At 44.3% G+C, this 19,512-nt stretch overlaps 1 protein-coding gene across 4 annotated transcripts; it reads right to left on the bottom strand.

Annotated features, from left to right (window-relative positions):
- Positions 1-1,018: 1,018 nt before the first annotated feature.
- Positions 1,019-13,283, bottom strand: YPEL5 (yippee like 5). 4 transcript variants are annotated; one of them, XM_032103237.1, is made up of 7 exons: positions 13,161-13,263; positions 9,909-10,043; positions 9,746-9,810; positions 9,418-9,573; positions 6,453-6,681; positions 4,744-4,916; positions 1,019-3,180 (listed from the first exon to the last, which is right to left on the bottom strand). In XM_032103237.1, exons 6-7 carry the CDS (start codon positions 4,882-4,884, stop codon positions 2,956-2,958), a joined length of 366 nt encoding a protein of 121 aa, XP_031959128.1. In that variant the 5' UTR covers positions 4,885-4,916; positions 6,453-6,681; positions 9,418-9,573; positions 9,746-9,810; positions 9,909-10,043; positions 13,161-13,263; the 3' UTR covers positions 1,019-2,955. The 4 variants fall into 4 exon arrangements, with proteins under 4 accessions (XP_031959128.1, XP_031959127.1, XP_031959129.1 ...); XM_032103236.1 differs by lacking the exon at positions 6,453-6,681; XM_032103238.1 differs by lacking the exon at positions 6,453-6,681 and having other exon boundaries at positions 9,746-9,805.
- Positions 13,284-19,512: the final 6,229 nt, after the last annotated feature.

Genomic DNA, 19,512 nt, shown 5'->3' with positions numbered 1-19,512 from the left:
TCTGTTGTGCACTGCAATCTCCTTGCTACCTTCTTTACCTCAGGCACCACCACATGCCAGGCAAAAGATCACTGTAGGGGCACATTTTCCTGTGCCAGCCCTTGTTTGAGCATCCCAGGCTACTGCACTACTACAAAATTGCAGCTGGTGCCAAATAGCAATGTCTCCCCTGTCTCTAGATGTGCTGTAACCAGTGGCCTTGTTCCCTACAGATAAGTTATCTGTGTTCACACACCAAGTGTCTCAAGGAGGAGCAGCCAAAATATAGGAGGCTAAACTCTCTCAGAGCCATCCAAAGTGATACAGGAGGGAACAGCATGAAAGCTAAAACAGCAAGCCAAAGTCTACTGTTTTAAAGCTGCAGAGGACTTGCTTAACCTTCATGGGATTTTTAAGAATTCACCTCACATGTGTTTTTCAAATCAAAGGCTTTGTGAGAAGCAATTTTTAGCATTTCACACCAACATTCTACCAAAATGGTCTTAATATAAGTTAGAATAAGAGCCCCAGTCTCCATCACACCAACAGAATGATCCTCTCATCTCAGTTCTTCAGCTACAGCTTTAGAAGTTGACCAGCTCCTAGCAGGTTTCTGCCTGACATTTGAACACAAAGGAGAACGTCACAGAAGTCCAGATACAAAATACCCAATTCATTAATTCCCAAGCCATTTCAGAAGCCAAAACCTCAAGTTTCTAGCAGAAGGTGGATTTTTGCTTAGCTTGCTGTCTTTTCAAAGTCATGGAAAGATACTTGGCACCCAGAATTCCATTAAATGAGACATTTCCTGTCTTCTCTTTAACAGGAGTAAATTTAAGGCTTTCAAGTGTCCAAGTGGTATGTGTGACACTCTACTTGGCACCTTCCAAAATCAACAGAACTCTTTTGCCACCTCTACAAAGAGAGATGCTCATCAACAGCTGGTCACTGTGCTGCAGAAACTTAACACAAGGAATGAAAGATGGGTTATGTGACTTGGCTGACAGACTATAAAAATAACTCCAAAAGGACAGCAAAGACCAGTTCAGGACAAAACATACTTTATTGTAATGTCAGAAGTACAAGAAAAGTACTGCAGAGAACCATGCTAATGGCGCTTCCAGGTCTGTGAAGGACAGAAGTACAAGATAATGGGGTACTACTGTACTCAGTGCAAAAACTGATTCATTTGAGGCACAAGTACACTATTGTTTAAGCAGCTTGATTCAAGCACAGCTCTGGTATGTGATCTACTCTGTTTTCTTTCTATGTGACATTTCTAGAACAAAGCTACCTTTACATGAAAGAGGCAGTCGATTCAAGTCAGGGGTGTCCAATTTGCCACTTGGCAACCAAAAAGAATTGAGAAAAATACTCTGCATAGTCACCCTCCACATCTTAGTTTCAGATATGGAGCTGTGGCCAGAGAAGAAAAGTTATTCTGAAAGGTCAGAACCCAGATCTGTTTGGTTGGGTGGGGTTCCCCCCCTTTCCTACGTCTGTGGGTAACATTTCACGTTGACCACAATTTGTCCAATAAGAAAAAAAACCACAACCAACTCATATCCTGGATAAGAAATCATACATATCTAACATTCAAATAAATTTCAGCCCTTGAGATCTTAACTTATGGCTTAAGACACAATGAAAGTGTTTGGGCACCCTTGAGTGAAGTTAACGAAGAGCATTTTTGCTAAAAAAGGCAAGCAAGCAAGATCACTGTTTTAAACAGAGCTGACCTCTACAAGAACAAAGCAGGAATCCAAGTCACTAGTTACTACTAGGCTGACATGTACTGCTGCCCAGAAAGATAAAAAATGTAACATCACAATGAAAAGGTTCAACAAAGTTGAAAGTTAAAGGTTTCAACACCAGAAGCAGCATTTGAAAACAAGCTGTTTAAGTTAATCTTTTCAAGAGATGCAGATTGCATAACTAGGCATGAACAAACATGCTGGCAATCTTCTCCTTTTACACAGCAGCTGTGTTTAACATAGGAAGTTCTGGGTTTAAAGAAAGCTACTTGAAGAAGAATTAAGATTTGCAATTCCCTGTCTAACTTAATGAGATTAGTAGAGAAATGAAAAAAAATTACTACTGAAACAGTAGTTTCTCAGTGGACCCCTATCATTACAAACACAGCTGGATTTGTAAGCAATGCAAGACTAAACAGACAGCTATTACTTTATATTATTACTATGCTCATAAGTTACATCTGTTAAAGTTAAAAAAAGCCAAGCAGTTCTGCCCTATTTCAAGAATAGTTTCCAATCAACACCAGTTTACATGGTGAATGGGACTTCACGAATAAACAAGGAACGGTGACATCTTTGGGTCAAGAATGACAAGAAATAATGGGCTCTGTGCTACCAATCAACCTCAACAAGAATATGGCACATGGGCCAGCCCAAGCCGTACCAACACTGAACCTTTAGCACTCAGCACAAATTCGGATCTCTTTACTTAGCTAGCAAACCAGGTGAAAAGGCTGGGTAAAAAAAAAAACCAAAAACCCAAAAACCTAACTAAAAACTTAAGCCAAAAGTTGGAATATACTTTTAAAAAAAACATCTGTAGTTTTAAAATAACTTGATGCTGACATCAGTTTGTGCAAACTAAAAAAAAAACCTCATTGAATTTCTCTCCAATGAAAGACAAATCCTGCAAATATTTTCCTTTTAGCCCACCGAATCTGAAGATACAATCTCAAATCTAACAGATGTAAATGAAAGAGAGAAAAAGTTACAGCATCTGCACAACATTCTTTCTACAAACAGCTGCTGGAGGGAAAGTAAAATATAAAAGGAATAAAGAAAGGAAGGTTCCATCTGAAATATTCTCACAATCTTTCCCACTTTGTAGTCCATGAATCCGACTCTGATGCTAAGGTGACAGTGTATGTAAGCAGATTTTTTTGTTGATTTTATTATATTTGAGTTTCAATTGCAGAGAACCTGAGAAGAGACCGGAGCCTCTTCAGGAATTGTCGGATGGCACATGCTCCTCGAAGCCTTCGCTCTCCCGCACCAAGGCTCTTTCCAGGATAACGCGGCCTTCCTTGTAGCGCTGGCTGTCTTCAGTGGCAAACTCATAGATCCAGCCCAGTTTGCTGTTGCAGTTCTTGCAGCTCACGTCCCGAACCATGTGGCGGCCAGTGAGCATGACCCGGTCCTGAACTTCGCTATACTGCAGATTTACCACCTGGGACAAACACACAGCGCACAGGGAACACAAAGGATTAGTCTGCCTACAGGAACTCTGGTAAATAAATGACTATCAGCATGCTAGAAGGAAAGAGCCTGTGGCACTGCACACGAACTGAAAACTGCACTGTAAAAAAATCCCCTTCTTGAGAAGGTAGCACCTTACAGATGCATTTCACAATGATGTAAAACCCTCACATTTTAACTGAGAGACATGAATTGCTATCACATAATGTGCAAAAGTGCTGTGTTCAGCTCTGGGTGAGAAACTCCCAGTGAACAGCTTGTACATTTATATTAATCCAGTTGTAATGTATGTAACCCATTTCTAGCAGCCGATGTGATCACCAAGTCCCAGAACCCAGAACCAAAATATTAAAAGAGGTAGCTCTTTAAAAATCTTGTGGTGCTTTCGAAATAATTATCTAAGAAAAAGCCAGGGTCAGTGGCTGAGAATGCAGACATGAAACATGCACCTTTTGGTGTGCTGTATCAGCAGTTTAAAATATACTTTTAACTTCTTTTGCAGCACCACCAGAAAACCAAGATGTATAATTCGTTGAAAAGTTGATGTCATAACTATATCCAAACTGCTGATATGCAGATTCTAAAAGATGGGACTGCACTGCTTTCTCACCTTTGCACCTGACTGCTTCAGATGTACAGCTTCAGACTGCAGAAATGCAGAAACTCAAACTGCTGTGATTAAACCCCACTATTTAAAATCAAAAAAATCTTAACCCCAGGATCCAGTGCTTATTGGATGAGAAAGAAATCTCTCACTACAGCAAGATTCAGGATAGCAGAAGTCCCAGAGCAAAACACAGTTAAGACATTACTGATGCCCCTATCAAGTCTGCCCATGGCCAAATGGCTTACAAGAAAAAAACGAAACTGAAATACACCAAGCATTACACGACCAGGAACTTTGCGAGAAAGCAAAGGACAATCACAATTTTTTCAATTAATCTAATGGACAGGTCTTTATGGCAGGTTCATAAATAATCCTACAATTCACTCCGAAGTTATGACTTCTGTATTTCAATCTATTGAATATGCTCAATTAAAAACTTATTAAATTAAACCAGAGTATTATTGCCTGTAAAAGAGATTGTGGTTGACTGTGGCAACTTAAGTTGCCAGACTACTGTTACCTTAAATGCATTTCAGAAATTAAACCGAGTATTATCTAGACTTTTTTTTTAACTGCATAAAAGTGAAAACACCTTTGGAACCCTTTGACAGACACCGGACACTCTCAGAGTGAATTTGAGGTTCATATTACAGAAGTCTCCAAAGTTAAAACGGCATCGATTTTGGCTTGATGCCTCTATATAAATAATCTTCTTTATTTTGTCTTTCAGTATTGCAGACAAAACTAATTTAGGTAAGTTTCCCATCAACAGTAAATGTCAAATTTGACTTCAAAGACAAATGAATAAAATAAAATAATAATTATACAACACTTTAGCCAAGAAGTTTTTTCAATCTCATGACAGATTCATATCCCACAAACTCATTTTTCAGAAGTGAAGAGCAGTTTTTCCAGCTTCTTACCAACCTTGTTAAAAAGGAAGGCCCTTCCTGTGGCCCCTGTAAAGCGAGTGGAGATGAGCTCGGAGCGGTTGGTCAGAATCGTGTCGCAGTTTGCGCAGGAGAACAGGCGAGTGCCACCAATATGATCCAAAAAAATTCTTCCCATTTTTAGAACTTATGTAAGTTTATACTCAAGACCTGAAAGCAAAAAGAAACATCATACACATGTCAAAAAAGCATTACAGCAAAAAAATTCAAACCCCATCCCATATATACAGCAGAATATTCTTCAAACCAATTCAGCTAATGATTGCTCAAAGTCATTCCCTCATTGGTGAATTACTGATCTTACAGTCTGCCTTCACCCTCTCATCAAGACAAGTTCTTTCCCAAAGTGACCATTTTACCAGTAAGATGACTTAAATACAAACTAATTACATTAAAAGTGAAATACACAAACTGAAACCTTTAAAATACAGTTCAGACCTCTGCACACCCCCTACTGGCCCCTACAGTTTTTAAACTCAGAAGCTTCCACTTCCTTTAATACAATACTGAAATTCCATTTCAGTACATTTCCAACAACTCACTCATCTTAGTCAGCACTAAGAAATGAAGCACTGAGAATTACAGTGAGTCACCAAGACAATTATAGCTTAATTTTCCCAAGTCACCCCCACTCTTTATAATACATATTTATTATGTCACTTCCCCATAGCTTTGCACAATTTATGACACATGATCACACAACACCACCACCCAGAATGTTGGTATAGCACCCTGGCTGCTGTATTTGACTTCACGCTTCTTGGTTCCATATACACACTAACATAGGAAAGGCTTGGATGCTATTTCACATAATAAACAACCCACCCAGTTTTTACACCAGACAGTTTTATATGCAAGTGTTTAAAGCTGTCTAATCCAAATACAAAATACTGTGTCATTTATCCAAGCTTCATTGCTACTATACCTGAGCAACTCCAATGAGCAAAAAAACAGAGCTTAAAAACTTTATAGGAGATGACCTGCAGTGCCTGATAAATCTTCATTGCTTAGGAAAATTGGAAGTGTCTTACAACTTCACACCAACTAATATAAATTACTCAAAGTTAACTAGTGAGTAGGCACAGAACATACAGCCAAAAACCTAAATCACGAAGGATGATATAACATGACAAAGGAATTGAATTATGATGTTATTTCCCTTTCAACTGCAGAAGTTCTATGACTAAACATCTAAAGTTAAACTAGTTAAATGTACCTCCATTTTTCCTTCAGATATGGAATCAGAAAAATGTATTGTCTCTGCTTTTGTCATGCAGAGCAACGCAAAGTAAATCTGACACACTGCAATATTAGAATTGTGTGGGTTTTACTTTTCAGAGCAGGAGACTGTTCCGTTCATAGACAAATCAATCAAATTTTGTGCTCATCTAATTGAATATTCTAAGTCAAACACCATTAAGAAGCACAAATACATAATTTAAACTCATTTCAAGTTTTAGGGGATCAGTTTCTTAAAGCCAACACTTGACATGCACAAAGCAAACGGACTAGAACTTGCACCTGCACACACAGAGTTTAACACATCATTTTTGCATGTAAAAATCAGAAGCCACTGACATAATGATTTTTTCAATTGCTTTATTTCACACTTTGTTTTCTTACAATATGTGGTAACAAAAAGGTTTCCTAATATTGAACAGAGTGATTTTACATCAGGTTCCTTACCTTCAGATTTTTCAAATCACTATTAATCTTCTGTATCCCATCTGAAGGATACATAAAAATTAAAAGCAATGAATCTTCCTTTTAAAGGTGATGTTATAGCCATTTCTCTTTTTCAAAGGACAAATAAATCAGGTCTGAGTGTTAGAGATGGGATTCCACTCAAAATACAGAAAGCATTTTCATTAGACTTCTCTAAGCTTTATACCTTTCCAATATGCCTTTATCTTTCCTAGCAAGCAAAGGCAAAAAAAAAAAAAATTAAAATGGGAATAGTGGCAGAATGAAGGAAAATCAACAGACAATAAGTGTGAATAAACAAGTATCAGTCAAAGTCTCCAGCCAGAAACCACAAATACAAGCAATTAAGGCAATTGTAACAGATATGCCCATAAGGCACTTGGCCTAGCTCCATGTGCCATCCTTACTAATTTTGGATAATGTTATATTTGTGCTGATTGTATTGTGGATTCAAAACAATCAACTGATCGTAAGTTACAGTAAATGTGGAATCAGCATCCAAAGGGGTACTTCTTTCAGAGTAAACACAATGCTCATCCTGTCACTACTTTTAGAAGCTAAAATAAAATAAATCCAAACCCGTCCCTATCTCACAGAGAGCAACACAAACACAGAGCTCGGTGGCCAGAACAGATCCTAGACACAGACTGACCCTGCATGACATTTTGAAAAATGCACCTAAACACTTCAAATGCAAGTGCATCACCTGCCTAAAATCACAGTTCATGTCAGTGCCCTCAGAAAAGCAGTAACCCAGAGACACTTAAAATAAAAATTAAATACTTCAGAAGGGAGGGAGCATGAGTGCAATTCTTGCAAGCAAGCTAAAAGTCACAGCAAAATACAAATTTATTACTTCTGGATATGGCATTATGGCATGGATTGAAGTCTTGAGTCCCAAACATTAAAATAAATGCATAAATATTCAAAGATGTAAAGCTGAAAAATCTGCCTAGTAATACAAGGCCTAAAATCCTGAATTATTTATTCTACCTTAAAGAGCTAAAAGTAACCTAAAGTTGCAGCAGAATCTAACAAACCAACTGGTGCTAGAACACATTTTTTCAGAATACAGTGCATAAGGAAATGTATATTCTTGAAATGATACACATTTAAAAATTTAAAAAATTAAATTCTACAGTCAGCACTGTAACAGTCAAAACAATGTAGATTTTGCGTGTGTTTTCTTAAGAAACTGCTAAAACACTGTAACCTTACTAGAGTGTCTAACTTTGAAAAAGCAACCTCTACACTTAACTACCAGTGAGAATACACAGCAGGCTGCAGCTACCTCTGTCCTCAGTTCTGATTGTTGAATTCAATGAATTTGTAAGGGTCCAGCTGAAGCATTATGAAACTAGTCACCTCACATCACTCTTTATGTTAGTGCTCACAGCAGTAAAAAGTAGGAAAAAAATTACAAAATGACTTCTAGTAATGCAGACTTAAAATACCACTTTATCATGGATTTTCTAAAAACCTAAATGGAAATTTTGCTTTTTCCTCTCCTGTAAAATAGAGAAGCTAATTTCAACTTGGAATCATTTCACACTCTCCCCTCCCTTTTTTTTCCCCCAAGCTAAAAACATAGCATTCACTTACAAGACCAAATCAGAAGGTACTTGCTGTGGATAAAGACTCCTCTCTCCTTATGTAAAGATCCTGAATCCTGTAGGGTATACTTACTCCACACAGGAAAAAACCAAAGCACAACAGAACAAGGGAAAGCAATTTTCCATTGTCCTCAGGCTCCTGCCCTGACAAAGTCACCCAAGTTAACCGTGTAGATTTTTCTCCTATAGTTTCACTACCAATCGAAAAGGTGCAGGCGTCTATTTATGTTCACACATGCATAAATGATCTGAAAAAGCCACTTACAGGCAGCTTTGATAGGCAGTGGGAGGGCTCTCTTAAATGAGGAGAAGCCAAAGAATTGTGAAACATAAAAGCATTTCTAAAGCTTAAGATTCTCCAAACAGGGGGTGGAAAATGCAGTAAGTGCACTTGGCCATTCATCCACCATTTACATTTAAAACCACAGAAAATAACTTCCACTGGTCCGGAGAACCAGTCAGGTTTCCTAGTGCTACTTACAGTCCCTGAAAGTGACACTACTGTATCACACCAATTCCATCACGTTACCAGCAGAGTTTTCAGAGGTAGTGGACAGGGATGTTGGTTATTCACAAAACCAAATGCTGAGGAAAACGGATTTTTTTTGGCTCGTGATTTCACTTTTAAAATCAGCTGAGCATTCTTCACTGGGTATGTATCAGTGATGAAGTTCTAGTGCCCTTGCCTTGATGCGAATTACCAAACACGAGTCATAATATTAAATGAATTGTAAGAAAGGCAGATTTATTTACTTTCACTAATGGATATAAAGTATTTACTGCTTGTCAAATCTTCCCAGTTCCAAGAGAGGGGTACTTTCATGAACTGAGAGCTAATGACACTGCCATTATTCAGCACCCAGATCGCCTTCCTGAGAGGACCTTTAGGAGAGGAATCAATGATAGCTCATATCACCTAGCAAGTCAGGCCTGCTAACAGTGCATGGTTTTGACAGTACAGTATTCTGACAGCACAAACCTTGATACCACTTCTCAATCATACTATGAAAGACTTCCTGCCTGCATGCTTCTCCCAGGGAGTACATGGACAGACAGGAGACACAGACACTGTAGCTGAGTGCTATAATGTGTATTCCCAGAGCAGTAGCTCCCAAGCTTCCCAAACACTTTCAGCGCTGATTTCAGCAACACTGAACAACAACCATATCAAAGGGCTAATTAATATTAAATAGCTTAAATTTGACCACTGTCTGTACACACACCTGAAGCACCACTTGGCTGGTATTTGTACTACCTCATCTGCCTACCTTCACAAGCAAGAAAGAATGAAAAAGTAACACAAAGAATTATTTATTAACATTTTTAGAACTAACAGTCAGTGTCTTCTTGTCCTGGAATGCATCTCTTGAAGACACAGGACCATCAACACTTGGGAGGGCCAGCAAGCACTTTCTCTATACACACTGGACTGTGGATATTTCACAGGAGGAGCCTCAGTGTTGCTTCAGCATCATCTACTGCGTTCACATCTACAACAGAGAACAGCTGCTAGTTAAAGGACAAAAAACTGTGACAGCCTCTCTTTCACCATTTTACCAACTAAAAACATTTTCTTTTGTGAGCAAGTAAGCACTCTCTATCCTTTGAAAAAGGGTCATGCATTCCCCTCAGCACACTAAAACTTTCTCAAGATGTACTTACCCTCGTATCAGGCTGAAACTTCACCACTGCATCTCAGGAACTGGGTTTCAGCTTCCTCTTCTCATCTCAGAGATGGACAAAAGAGGAAAAAGAATCCTTAGCACAGCTGCACAAGACCATGGGTTAAAGAATCATTAAGCAAAAAATAAAACTTGCTCCTTACCTTCCCAGGGTTCTGCTGTTCATTAGCAGGGGTGCATCCAAAAATACACACGTGGTCAGTCTCTTATGAGGTCTGAGATTCAATGTCTGCCACCAACTTCTGCGAGTGTCCAAGTAAACAGGGCCTGGCTTCTGCCTACATGCAGAATTGAAACCACCACATGTAGCCAAAAGTGGAAAGAAACTGAAATGGAACAGCATACTGTGCTCTTTAGAACCATCCAGCTACTGTACCAAATAGAAAAAGGAACTTAATACAGTCCAGACAGAAGAGGCTTTGGCAAAGCAACGAAAGCTGTGCCCAGATGCAGGGCACAGCACCTGACTACAAGAGGTTGCTTTGCAGGATGCAAACTCCCTTGTGCAAATTGCAGTAGTATAATTCTGTATTGCAGGTTGCAGTAGTATCATTTCCTATTGCAAACTGGCCGTTTTCCTAGGTAAGGCGTGCACTGGGACAGTGGCATTTAAATTTGTTACCATCATACTGGTGCCCTCAAACACTAATCCAGGGTACTTTGTTTCACGTTTACAGAGAGCAGAGCCACACAGATGGGTGCTTGTTTCTGATACAGCACCCCTATCTCAGCATCTCCCACAGAGTAACTTAAACCCTCACAATACTCTTGCTAGATAACATATAAAAGTATTAGTTTACAAATGGTATCAGACTCAGATTAATTTTCTTTCCCACCACTACACAGAGTCCAAAACCAGCAACTACACCTGTCTCCCTGCTTCTTTTTCCCTTCCTTTTCCTCCTGTCCCCTTCCTAATTCCTCCACTGTTTTTAAGAAAGCTGTAATTTCTTGTTTTGTAATAAATTTATTCTTATAGTACTGAAGTAGTTGAGACGACTTTTGTCTATGAATCCATTCTGCAAGTTTCTGAAAGATAAACTACACATTTTTTGTTTTCATTAATTTTAGTGCAGAAATGATGCAAAACTTCATCCAAAAACATCACTGATTTCATTAGTCATTAAAAATAAAATCCAGTAAACAACCTATTAAGAAATGGTGTCAAGACAACTATCATCCAAACCTCCAAACCAGCTACATCCAGCTGGCAGAAGGGGTGCTAATACACTAAGGGCACATCACCAAGCATTTTTTATATTAACTAGAAAGGTCCTAAATGTAGGTAAAGGCTCCAAAATTAGAGATCACCTTGCTAACAAACATCCACAGTGTACAGGCATTTCATCTGCACATTTAACAAGTACTTTTTAAGTTAAATCTTGTTTAAGGGAATTACGTATTTCAGCGAGAGCTGAGCAAGTCAAGATTTCAACATAGGTCAAATGTTAGTAAACAAACGTGAACCAATGACCTGACCTGGACAACATCCCTTCAAGCTTGTGATGATTACCATGTTAAATACAGATATATAAATACCAGCTTTCAGTCTGTGACAAGTAACAAATCCAGCCTGTTTTTGTCATCTTCTCTGCTGGGCTTTGAGATGCAATTTCATTTGTCCTCACACACTTGGCAACCACATGTGAAACTCACTTGTCATTGTTAAAATCTATATACAAACAATAAACTCTGCATCTCTAAGTAGTTCTGTAACTACGGAAGTGAAAGTAGCAGATGACAGAAGCCTCCAAATAGTATTTCTAAAGACTACTTTAGAAAAAGAGAGCAGCACTTAAAACTGACAGTTTTGTTTGTCGCACACGCGACTTGAATTCAGCCATCCAGAACGAGGCTCTATATAAAAATATACATATAGGGTTATATATAGCAGTCACATATAGTCACGTGAGGGAATGTTTACAACTGGGGAGCAAGTTCCCTCCCTTTCAGCCATCAGTCATAAACATTAGTCAAGCTAATGGTTAATCTAGAGCCATTAGTTGCTGACATCAAGAGTTGTTCTGCGATAGCACTTTGGAAAGAGCCCTGCCCTGTTTCTCTCTCATTAGACCGTGTGTACTTGCTTTGTTATTCCCTCTGTCTAACCCTAAACCTGTGTTTATTGTTTAGAGAAACCAAAGACAAATAATTTATTAAATTCTACGGCGATGTCAGTCCAAAACACGGCCTTCATTCTTAAATAAACACGCTGGATTAATCTAATCTAGATCTGCTCGCCCAGTACAACTGAAGGCTGCGCACAGAGTAACAAATGAAGCAAACAGACAACAGTCTTCGCATTCCCTTTTGCTTTGACTCAGAACCTTTCCCAGAGCGGAAAAGAGCCGGCAGAATATTTCAGCTCCCTGGGAATCCATACTTCCAGGGGGAAAACCCCAACCTAAGCACTAGCGGGCGAACGTGTCTCGCTGCTGAGCGAGCCGCGAGCACCTCCACAAAGCAAACAACCACTGCGGCTGGATCTGTGACAGCTCCCCGCGGGAGGCACCTGTCTGCCGGGGACACGGGGCCGCTCTGCCGGCCAGCGCTCAGCAAGCAGCACCTCGCACGGGGAGACGGGCGATGCGTCAGGCGCCGCCGCCACCCCCCGTGCGACCGGGCAGGGCGGTTCGACGCCCGCGGCCGAGCCCGGGGGCGGCGCTGCGGGGGGCGCCGGTGCCGCTCCCGGTGCCGCGCACACACAAAGCCGCTCGCGCGCGGGGGCGGTCCCCAGCCCGGCCCGGCCCGCGCGCCGTCACGGGGGCGCGCGCAGCCAACCGGGGCCGGCCCGGCCCGTCTCCCCCCCCGCCACCGCCGCCGGGCGCTGCCGGGAGCGCAGGAGCCCTGACAACAAACAGCAGGAAACAGCTGACGGGGAGGCACCGCCGCCGCCTCCGCCGCACCGAAGGGCCGTGCCCGGGGCCCACCGCCGCCCCCTATCCCCGAGCCGCCTCGCCGCCCCCGCTCCTGCACCGGGCCTGGGCACGGCCCCGCGCCCACCCGCCCGGGGCTCCGCACGAGAACCGGCCCGAAAAGTTGCCCAGTGCGGGGCCGGGGGAGGAAGTTGTGTTGGCGGCGACGGGGAGGGGGTGCTCGGTGCCGGCCCCCGCCGGGAAGGCTGGGCGGCGCTGGGAGACGCTGACGAACAAGGGGACGCGGTGGGGGAAGGCCGGTGCTTTGTGGCGGCGCCGGGTAACGCACCGGGTCAGGCAGGGCCGGCCGCTGTCCCTCTCCGCGCCCGCCGCCGGACCGGACCGGAGCGGCTCGCCCGGGGCTCCGCCGCGGCCCGACAGACATAGCGCCGCGGCGCGGAGCGGCGGTCGCCGCCTCCCTCCCCAGCCGCCCCGGCCTCCCCGGGTAGCGCGGGGCGGGTGCGGCCCCCGCCCGGTTACCTGGCGCCGGGGAGCTGCGGCGGCGGCTCCGTGCCCGGTGTCTCCCCCGCCCTCCACGGCCCCGGCGCTCCGGATCGGCCGCGCGGCTCCGCCCCACCGTGGCCCCGCCCCCGCGTGTCAATCAGCGCAGCGAGGCCCCGCCTCGCCGCGGCCCCGCCCCCTCTCGGCTGCAGAGGCTCCGCCCCGCCCCGGGTCGTCTCACGGCCGTGCCCGGCAGGGCACGCCGGGTCACAGAGTCACAGAATCGCAGAATTATAGAGTTATAGAATCGCAGAGTCACAGAATCATCGAATCATCAAGGCTGGGAGAGACCTTTAAGATCATCCAGTCCGATCGTTCACTCAGTACTACCACGGTAACCCCTAAATCACTAAACCACACCTCCCAGCGCCGGGTCCAGAAGCCCCTTGAACATCTTAAGGGGTGGTGACCTCCCTGGACAACCTATTCTAATGCCTCACCAGCCTAACAACGAAAATTTTTTTGTCTAATCTGAATCTCCCCTATCTCAGTTTAAGGCGATTTCCTCTGGTTCTGTCACTGCAGACACGTCAGACGAGACCGGCCCTCACCTCCCTACGGCCTCCTCTCAGGTAATCGTGGAGAGCAATGGGCTCTCCTCCAGGCTGAGCAACCCCAGCTCCTTCAGCCGTTCCCCACAAGGTGTGTTTTCTAGACCCTTCACAAGCCTTCTTGCCCTTTGTTGGACACACTGCAGCACCTCAATGTCCTTTTTAAAATGAGAGGCTCAGAACTGAGCACAGTACTCCCACCAGTGCTGGGGATGGGGGTCAGGGCAGCGCTCAGTGCTGCAGCCCAGGTGCTGGAGGGCCGGAGTCGGAGCCAGAGTTGGAGATGGAGCCGGGCCTGGAGCTGGTGTCAGAGCCAAAGCTGGAGCCTTATGGCAGCACTCAGCCCTTCCCCATCTGCCAAGTCCCATTTCCGAGGCACCTGTCAGCCACTGCCCTGAGCCTGCTGCCCTCCACTCCCCCATCTGCCTCTACCAGCCTCCCAGACCCCCTTGCCCCCCTCACAGCCCTGGCAGAGATGCCCACTATTGGGGGAGTCAAATGCCAGAGCCACATAACACCTCCCTGCACTCCTACAGCACATTGCCGTAGACCTGGCTGGGAGGAAGGAGAACTCTGCCTCCAGGCACCTGCATTCCCAGGGATTTGGCCTACCCTGGCTGTGAGCTACACCATACTATGGGACTCTGTGAGGCTTGGAGGCGTAGAAAGGCACAGAGATGATTGTCAACCACATACCCACCTCAGTGAAACTGCGAGTCATGCTGCTTGCAGACTCTCAGGCCATTCCTATTGATATCTTTGTGGGATATCTTAAGCACTGCCCACTGTGGAGATGAAAGATCAGAGGAAAATGAGGCAAAGTGTGGCCCTTCTTGGCCATTGTTTGCAAGAGCTATCAGTTTCCTACCAGTTTTAAGCGCTCACAGATTGCCTCCTTGGCAAGTAGTGCTCTTGGACAAAATACAATGAAAAAAAATCCTTTTGAGTTGTTGGTTATGAAAAAGAGATGCAAAAAGATGTTTATTCCTTCTATGGGGCAAGCCATGCCATTTTAAGGATTTCTGTTCCTGAGAAAGAATTTTCATTCCTGGGTCTATCCCTGTGGTATCGCTGGACAAGCTGCAGTAATAGCAGGAAGGAATGAGTCAGCAGGACTCTTCTGTCATTTCACACAGAGGCAAAGGGGCATGTCCATGAATGTACAGCATGCAGGACATGCTTACACACCCAGCTGTTCTTCAGCCTGTGTCTTGTGCATGGATTCTTTTATGAAAAGTAATGATGAGGTAGAAGGATACACAACAGCCTGTGTGAGGATAGACAGTCGGTGACAAGTCAACATCAATGTGCTAAGAACTGCTGTTTGCTTTGGACAGACCTCCAGAAAATCAGATCTGTTCAATATGGTCAGCTCTGGCCTGATCCTGAGTAGAGCTGAGCATTGACATTTCTCACTGGCCTCTCATCAGCCTCTCTTTAGATCATGCAAGGGGAGTGAAAGGTGTTAGAGCAGTCCATCAGCCAGCAATCACCACTTAGTTAATGGCACAGGGACAGCAGAAGTACTGAGAATATTAGAAGGAAGCCATAAAACTGTGCCTGGGGTCCCATTTACCACCAACAAATGGAGGAAATAGCTGGTCTAACGTGCCCTGTTTGTTAACAGGCTGACCTGATCTGCTGCTGATCCTCACTGGGTAACCATGAGCTGTGTCCCTGGTGGATCTGCTCCGTCTCGTCCCACGAGCTATACAAAGGTCTATGTCTTACTCATCTCTGCACAGCTCCCGTGGAGATCACCATAAACAAAGGCAAAACAGAGCAGAAAGAGAGTCAAAGCAGCGGTGCTTTAGTCAGCACTGGTGACTGGGTCTTATCTGGGTCCCTGTGAGCTCACTGCTCTGCTCTGCTGCTGAGGCATCTGCATATCCCTGGGCAAGCTGGTTCTTCCTGCCTCATTCTCCCTCCGTAAAAGGGGGCGAGTGATGCTCCCTGCCTTACTGGGAGGTTGCTTAAGTACTCTTCTCCAGTCCAGGAATATGGAGAGGTTGTATGTCTGAATATTGCAAACATCACAATAATACTACCATGAAAACAAAGCAAAGCCCAAACCTATGAATAGAATTAAATTCTCAGCAATAAGAAGGGTAGCTGTACCAATCAGAGAGAAACCAAATTGACCATGAGACAAGCAGAGAATGGATTAGCCTGTGCTTGACAGATGGTGCCAGGGACTGATGTTTTTATTTCCCTCGCAGAGGAGCTTAGAGGAAGGGGGGTAGGGGAGGGTGAGGTAGGGCACGTTTAATAGAACAAAGCAGCAGGCTGTAGCAGCTCTGCTGAAAACCACTAAAAATACCAAAAGCAATTTCCAATTAGCTTGTAAGGGACATGCTACGTATCAGCTACAGGGTGAAAAACAGGATCAGCAGTATTGTACCACATGGCACTTTTAATTTTCGCAGCAGCCTGAAAACCTTAATTAATTCTCCTCTGACACAGGGAAATGCAGTGCAGTCAGCAGTTTGTTCTTTTACTCCTTATGCCAGGTTTTGGGAAGACCCTGGGCCTTTTCCACAGCTGATTCATATCACAATAGCTCATATTACTCTGGAGGAGATAGTCCTCTCTGCAGCACTACTGAGCAAAAAAGTCTGTGTTAGATGTGGAACTGAATGAACCAGAGAAAGGTGAGATACCCACACCCAACAGCCTTAGTAAGACCCACCTTTAACATTTGCCCCATCTAAAGCCATTTTTCAGTGCTGTGAGCGACTGTATAGGAAGCATTTCAGAGAAAATTGGGTAACTGAGGAATTAAACACAATCTCAGACAGAACTGTGTAGTGCAACTCAAACACCAACATATTGATCTAATTAAAACCTGTGACATAACTTCAGTGGAATTCAGCAGGACCTGGGTACACCCCACTGAATGAGTGTCAGGGCTTGGGGGCTGGTTATGCACGTCTTCTCTCTTTAAAAAGAAAATGTTACAGCTTGGTGGTTTTTGCTCCTGCTCTGTCTCCAGAACCACTAATAATTTTTTGGTACACTTGTGGATTCCTGTGAGGCAAAGTTAAGCCTACCAAACCAGGCATGCCTGAGGTGGGACAGTGATGCAGTGGGATTTTCCGTTGCTGTTTCTTCCATGCCCAGGATTTCTGGCAGCAGAGAGGAGGCAGCTGAAATACAGAGCCAGGCTTGCAGGCTGTGATCTCTCTGGGAGACAGCGTGACTCCTTGCTGCCCCCTCTATGCCTTCTCAGCTTTGCCTCGCATCAAAGGCTGGGTTCATCCCACGAGCTGCTCTTGTTATTTGGCAGTGGCTACTGATAGCCTGTGTTTTTCAGAGGAGATGGTACAGCCTGCAGCTTTATTCTCATAAGGTAAGCCTACTGACACACACAGAAATGTAATTGTCTTTCATTTGGTATCACAAGCAGACACTGCTTTTGGCTTACCTGAAAGCTGACACAGGCACAAGTGCTGCTTACAGATACTTTTTCAGATGGCTGTTTTTTTGCCAGGGGAAATTATTTGTACAGTTAATCTCAACATCAAAAGATGAAGGTCAGTGGTGAAGCAGTCCCTCCATACCCTCTCCATAATGACAGAGCTGGTCTCATTACTCTGTCACCATACCTAGTAGCTGTTGGCCAGATTTTAAGAGGTGTTTAAGTGTAACACCCCAAAAGACCCAGGAGCCATATCAGAGAAAGTACTTAATACCCAAAGAGGGACTTTGAATTTCCGTGCCATTATTAAGACATCAGGAATGGAGCCAATAAGCAGGCCTGATGCCAGGGAGTGCAGAGCGCTCTCCTGCAGACACGAGGAGTCATCGCTGTGCACACGGCAGTTCAGGGAGGCCGGCAGACAGACGCACAGTCCCCTGGAGCCAGGCGTTGTTGCAGCGAGCCTCACTGCCATGCCCTAGCAAAGAAAACACGTTGCTAAGTAGGATGGGTGGTGATATAAACTTATCAAAGTGGAGCAGGGATCTTGCAGGGTTTTTTCATTGCTAAGCCTTATCTTTTTGGTCCTCCATGGTGGAGGACAGTTACTGAAATAAGGAGGACTTTCAGGTTTTAGTCTACAAATTCTGTCCAGTGGCATGCTTTGCAAGATCTGATATGTTATCACTTTCCTTTGGGGGAGATTTTGTCAGGTGTCTAACTCACGAGTGACAGCCATCTGATTATGCCACTTCCTCCACACAAAGGCTTGGTTTGATGCTCCTGTGTCTGAGTGGAGGGAAGATGCCATGGGGTGGTGCCTCACTGACCCAGCTGATGCAATGAGCCAGCTGCCAACTCCCGTGTATCTTATAGGAGGTGATTTCAAGGGAGCTTTTGTCCTCAGCTGAGGAGGTAAAGCTGGAACTATTCCCCTGGCACAGAAAACTTCACAACAGCTGTCTACCAGGAGATAAACATTTTGGGGGAGAGCAGCTACTCCAGCGCACGTGGACTTCATCAGACAGTCTGGGCTGTCCCTATTGTTTGTGAGCACTGGGTGAGAACAAAGACAGATTGGGCTAGAAAGGGCCCCATGCAGAGACATTCAGAGCCTGTACAGAACAGGACACTTTAATGTCTGCACTGGATTTCTGGGGTTTTTTTATATAAGCAGAAGAATCTACTATCTTGGGAATGTATAAATGTACACACACCTGAGGCCCAGATGAATTCCCATAACTGTTTCTTTCTTGGTTGCACTTACCAAGAGATGAAACTGGTTCGTTACAATTGTCTCTTCACAGACAGGGGAGTGAGAAGAAATCTTTGTAGCATTGTCAGTCTTTTCCATTCGCTGTTCCTGGAGCTCTGGGTGGAGTTTCCCAGCTACAGTCAACACAGCATTTCCTCAAAGGTCTTGAAGCTGATTCAGTATTGCTTTCAGTCTTTTAACAGTACCACCTCCTGCTTAGGAGACACACTTCTGGGTGTCACAGGTGAGCCTGTGGAAACAGGAAAACAGCCAGCCCCACTCTAGGCTTACTACTCTCTTTTGTTCACAGATATCTACCCAAAGATATTTATTAAAGATGCTAAATTCAGAGGGAGCAGAGTGAAAAAGGCAAGAAGAGCCTGAGGGAAGAAACAGGTGGTCCTCATAAAAAGAGGAGACAGGAGATGCAAGGGAAGGGAACAAGACATGGAAATCCACCCAATAAACAACTTCATCCCTTCCACTGAAATGGTTGGGTGGACACAAGTTTTGTGATGCTTTTGACACCCTAATAATCCTTGGTGGTAGTGAAACAGTCCAACAGTGAAGGCACAATGCATGTGAGACCAGGAGGAGAGATCAGCAGATGTGTGTCCACGTTTAACACCAGTCTCCAGGATGGAGAAACATTGACAAGGGAGGCTTCACATCTGGTTTCTGTCGGGCCATGACACGTGGGTGGCACCACTCCCTGCGGGGACAGTGTGTTTCAGCAAGTGAAGCCTGTGAGAGGAGCTCACACCTGAGGAAACAGAAAACGCCCAGCTCCCCTTCAGCAAGTGCTTCAGAGGTCTGCGAGGGGGCTGTCTCTCAGAGCCCAGCTGTACAGCTGAGTAAACAGTAACATGTTTGCCTCTGGGGAAGCCTAGGAGAGATGATTCATAGTTTCTTCCTGAGACCTCCACAGAAGTGAGAAAGGATTACTTTCATTCCCAGGTACAATAGTAACAAAAAGGAGGAAGCTCTCTGCAGGTCTTACATCGGAACACACAGTATGACGCACGCAACGATTTTCAAGTACTTTGCTAAGATGAATAAGCAATGCAGCTCTTGCTGCAGAGATAAAAATTAGGAGCACAAGGGAGT

This window comes from Corvus moneduloides, chromosome 3 (genome assembly GCF_009650955.1).
Source record: "Corvus moneduloides isolate bCorMon1 chromosome 3, bCorMon1.pri, whole genome shotgun sequence".
Taxonomy (NCBI): Eukaryota; Metazoa; Chordata; class Aves; order Passeriformes; family Corvidae; genus Corvus; species Corvus moneduloides.
The sequence above is the reverse complement of the archived record's forward strand: the minus strand, read 5'-3'. Positions and strand labels throughout refer to the sequence as shown.

Coding starts and splice junctions, on each gene's coding strand:
- YPEL5 (XM_032103239.1), bottom strand. CDS start 4,884: ATGGGAAGAATTTTTTTGGATCATATTGGTGGCACTCGCCTGTTCTCC. Junction 3,181..4,743: donor GGGCCTTCCTTTTTAACAAG/GTTGGTAAGAAG, acceptor TGTTTGTCCCAG/GTGGTAAATCTGCAGTATAG.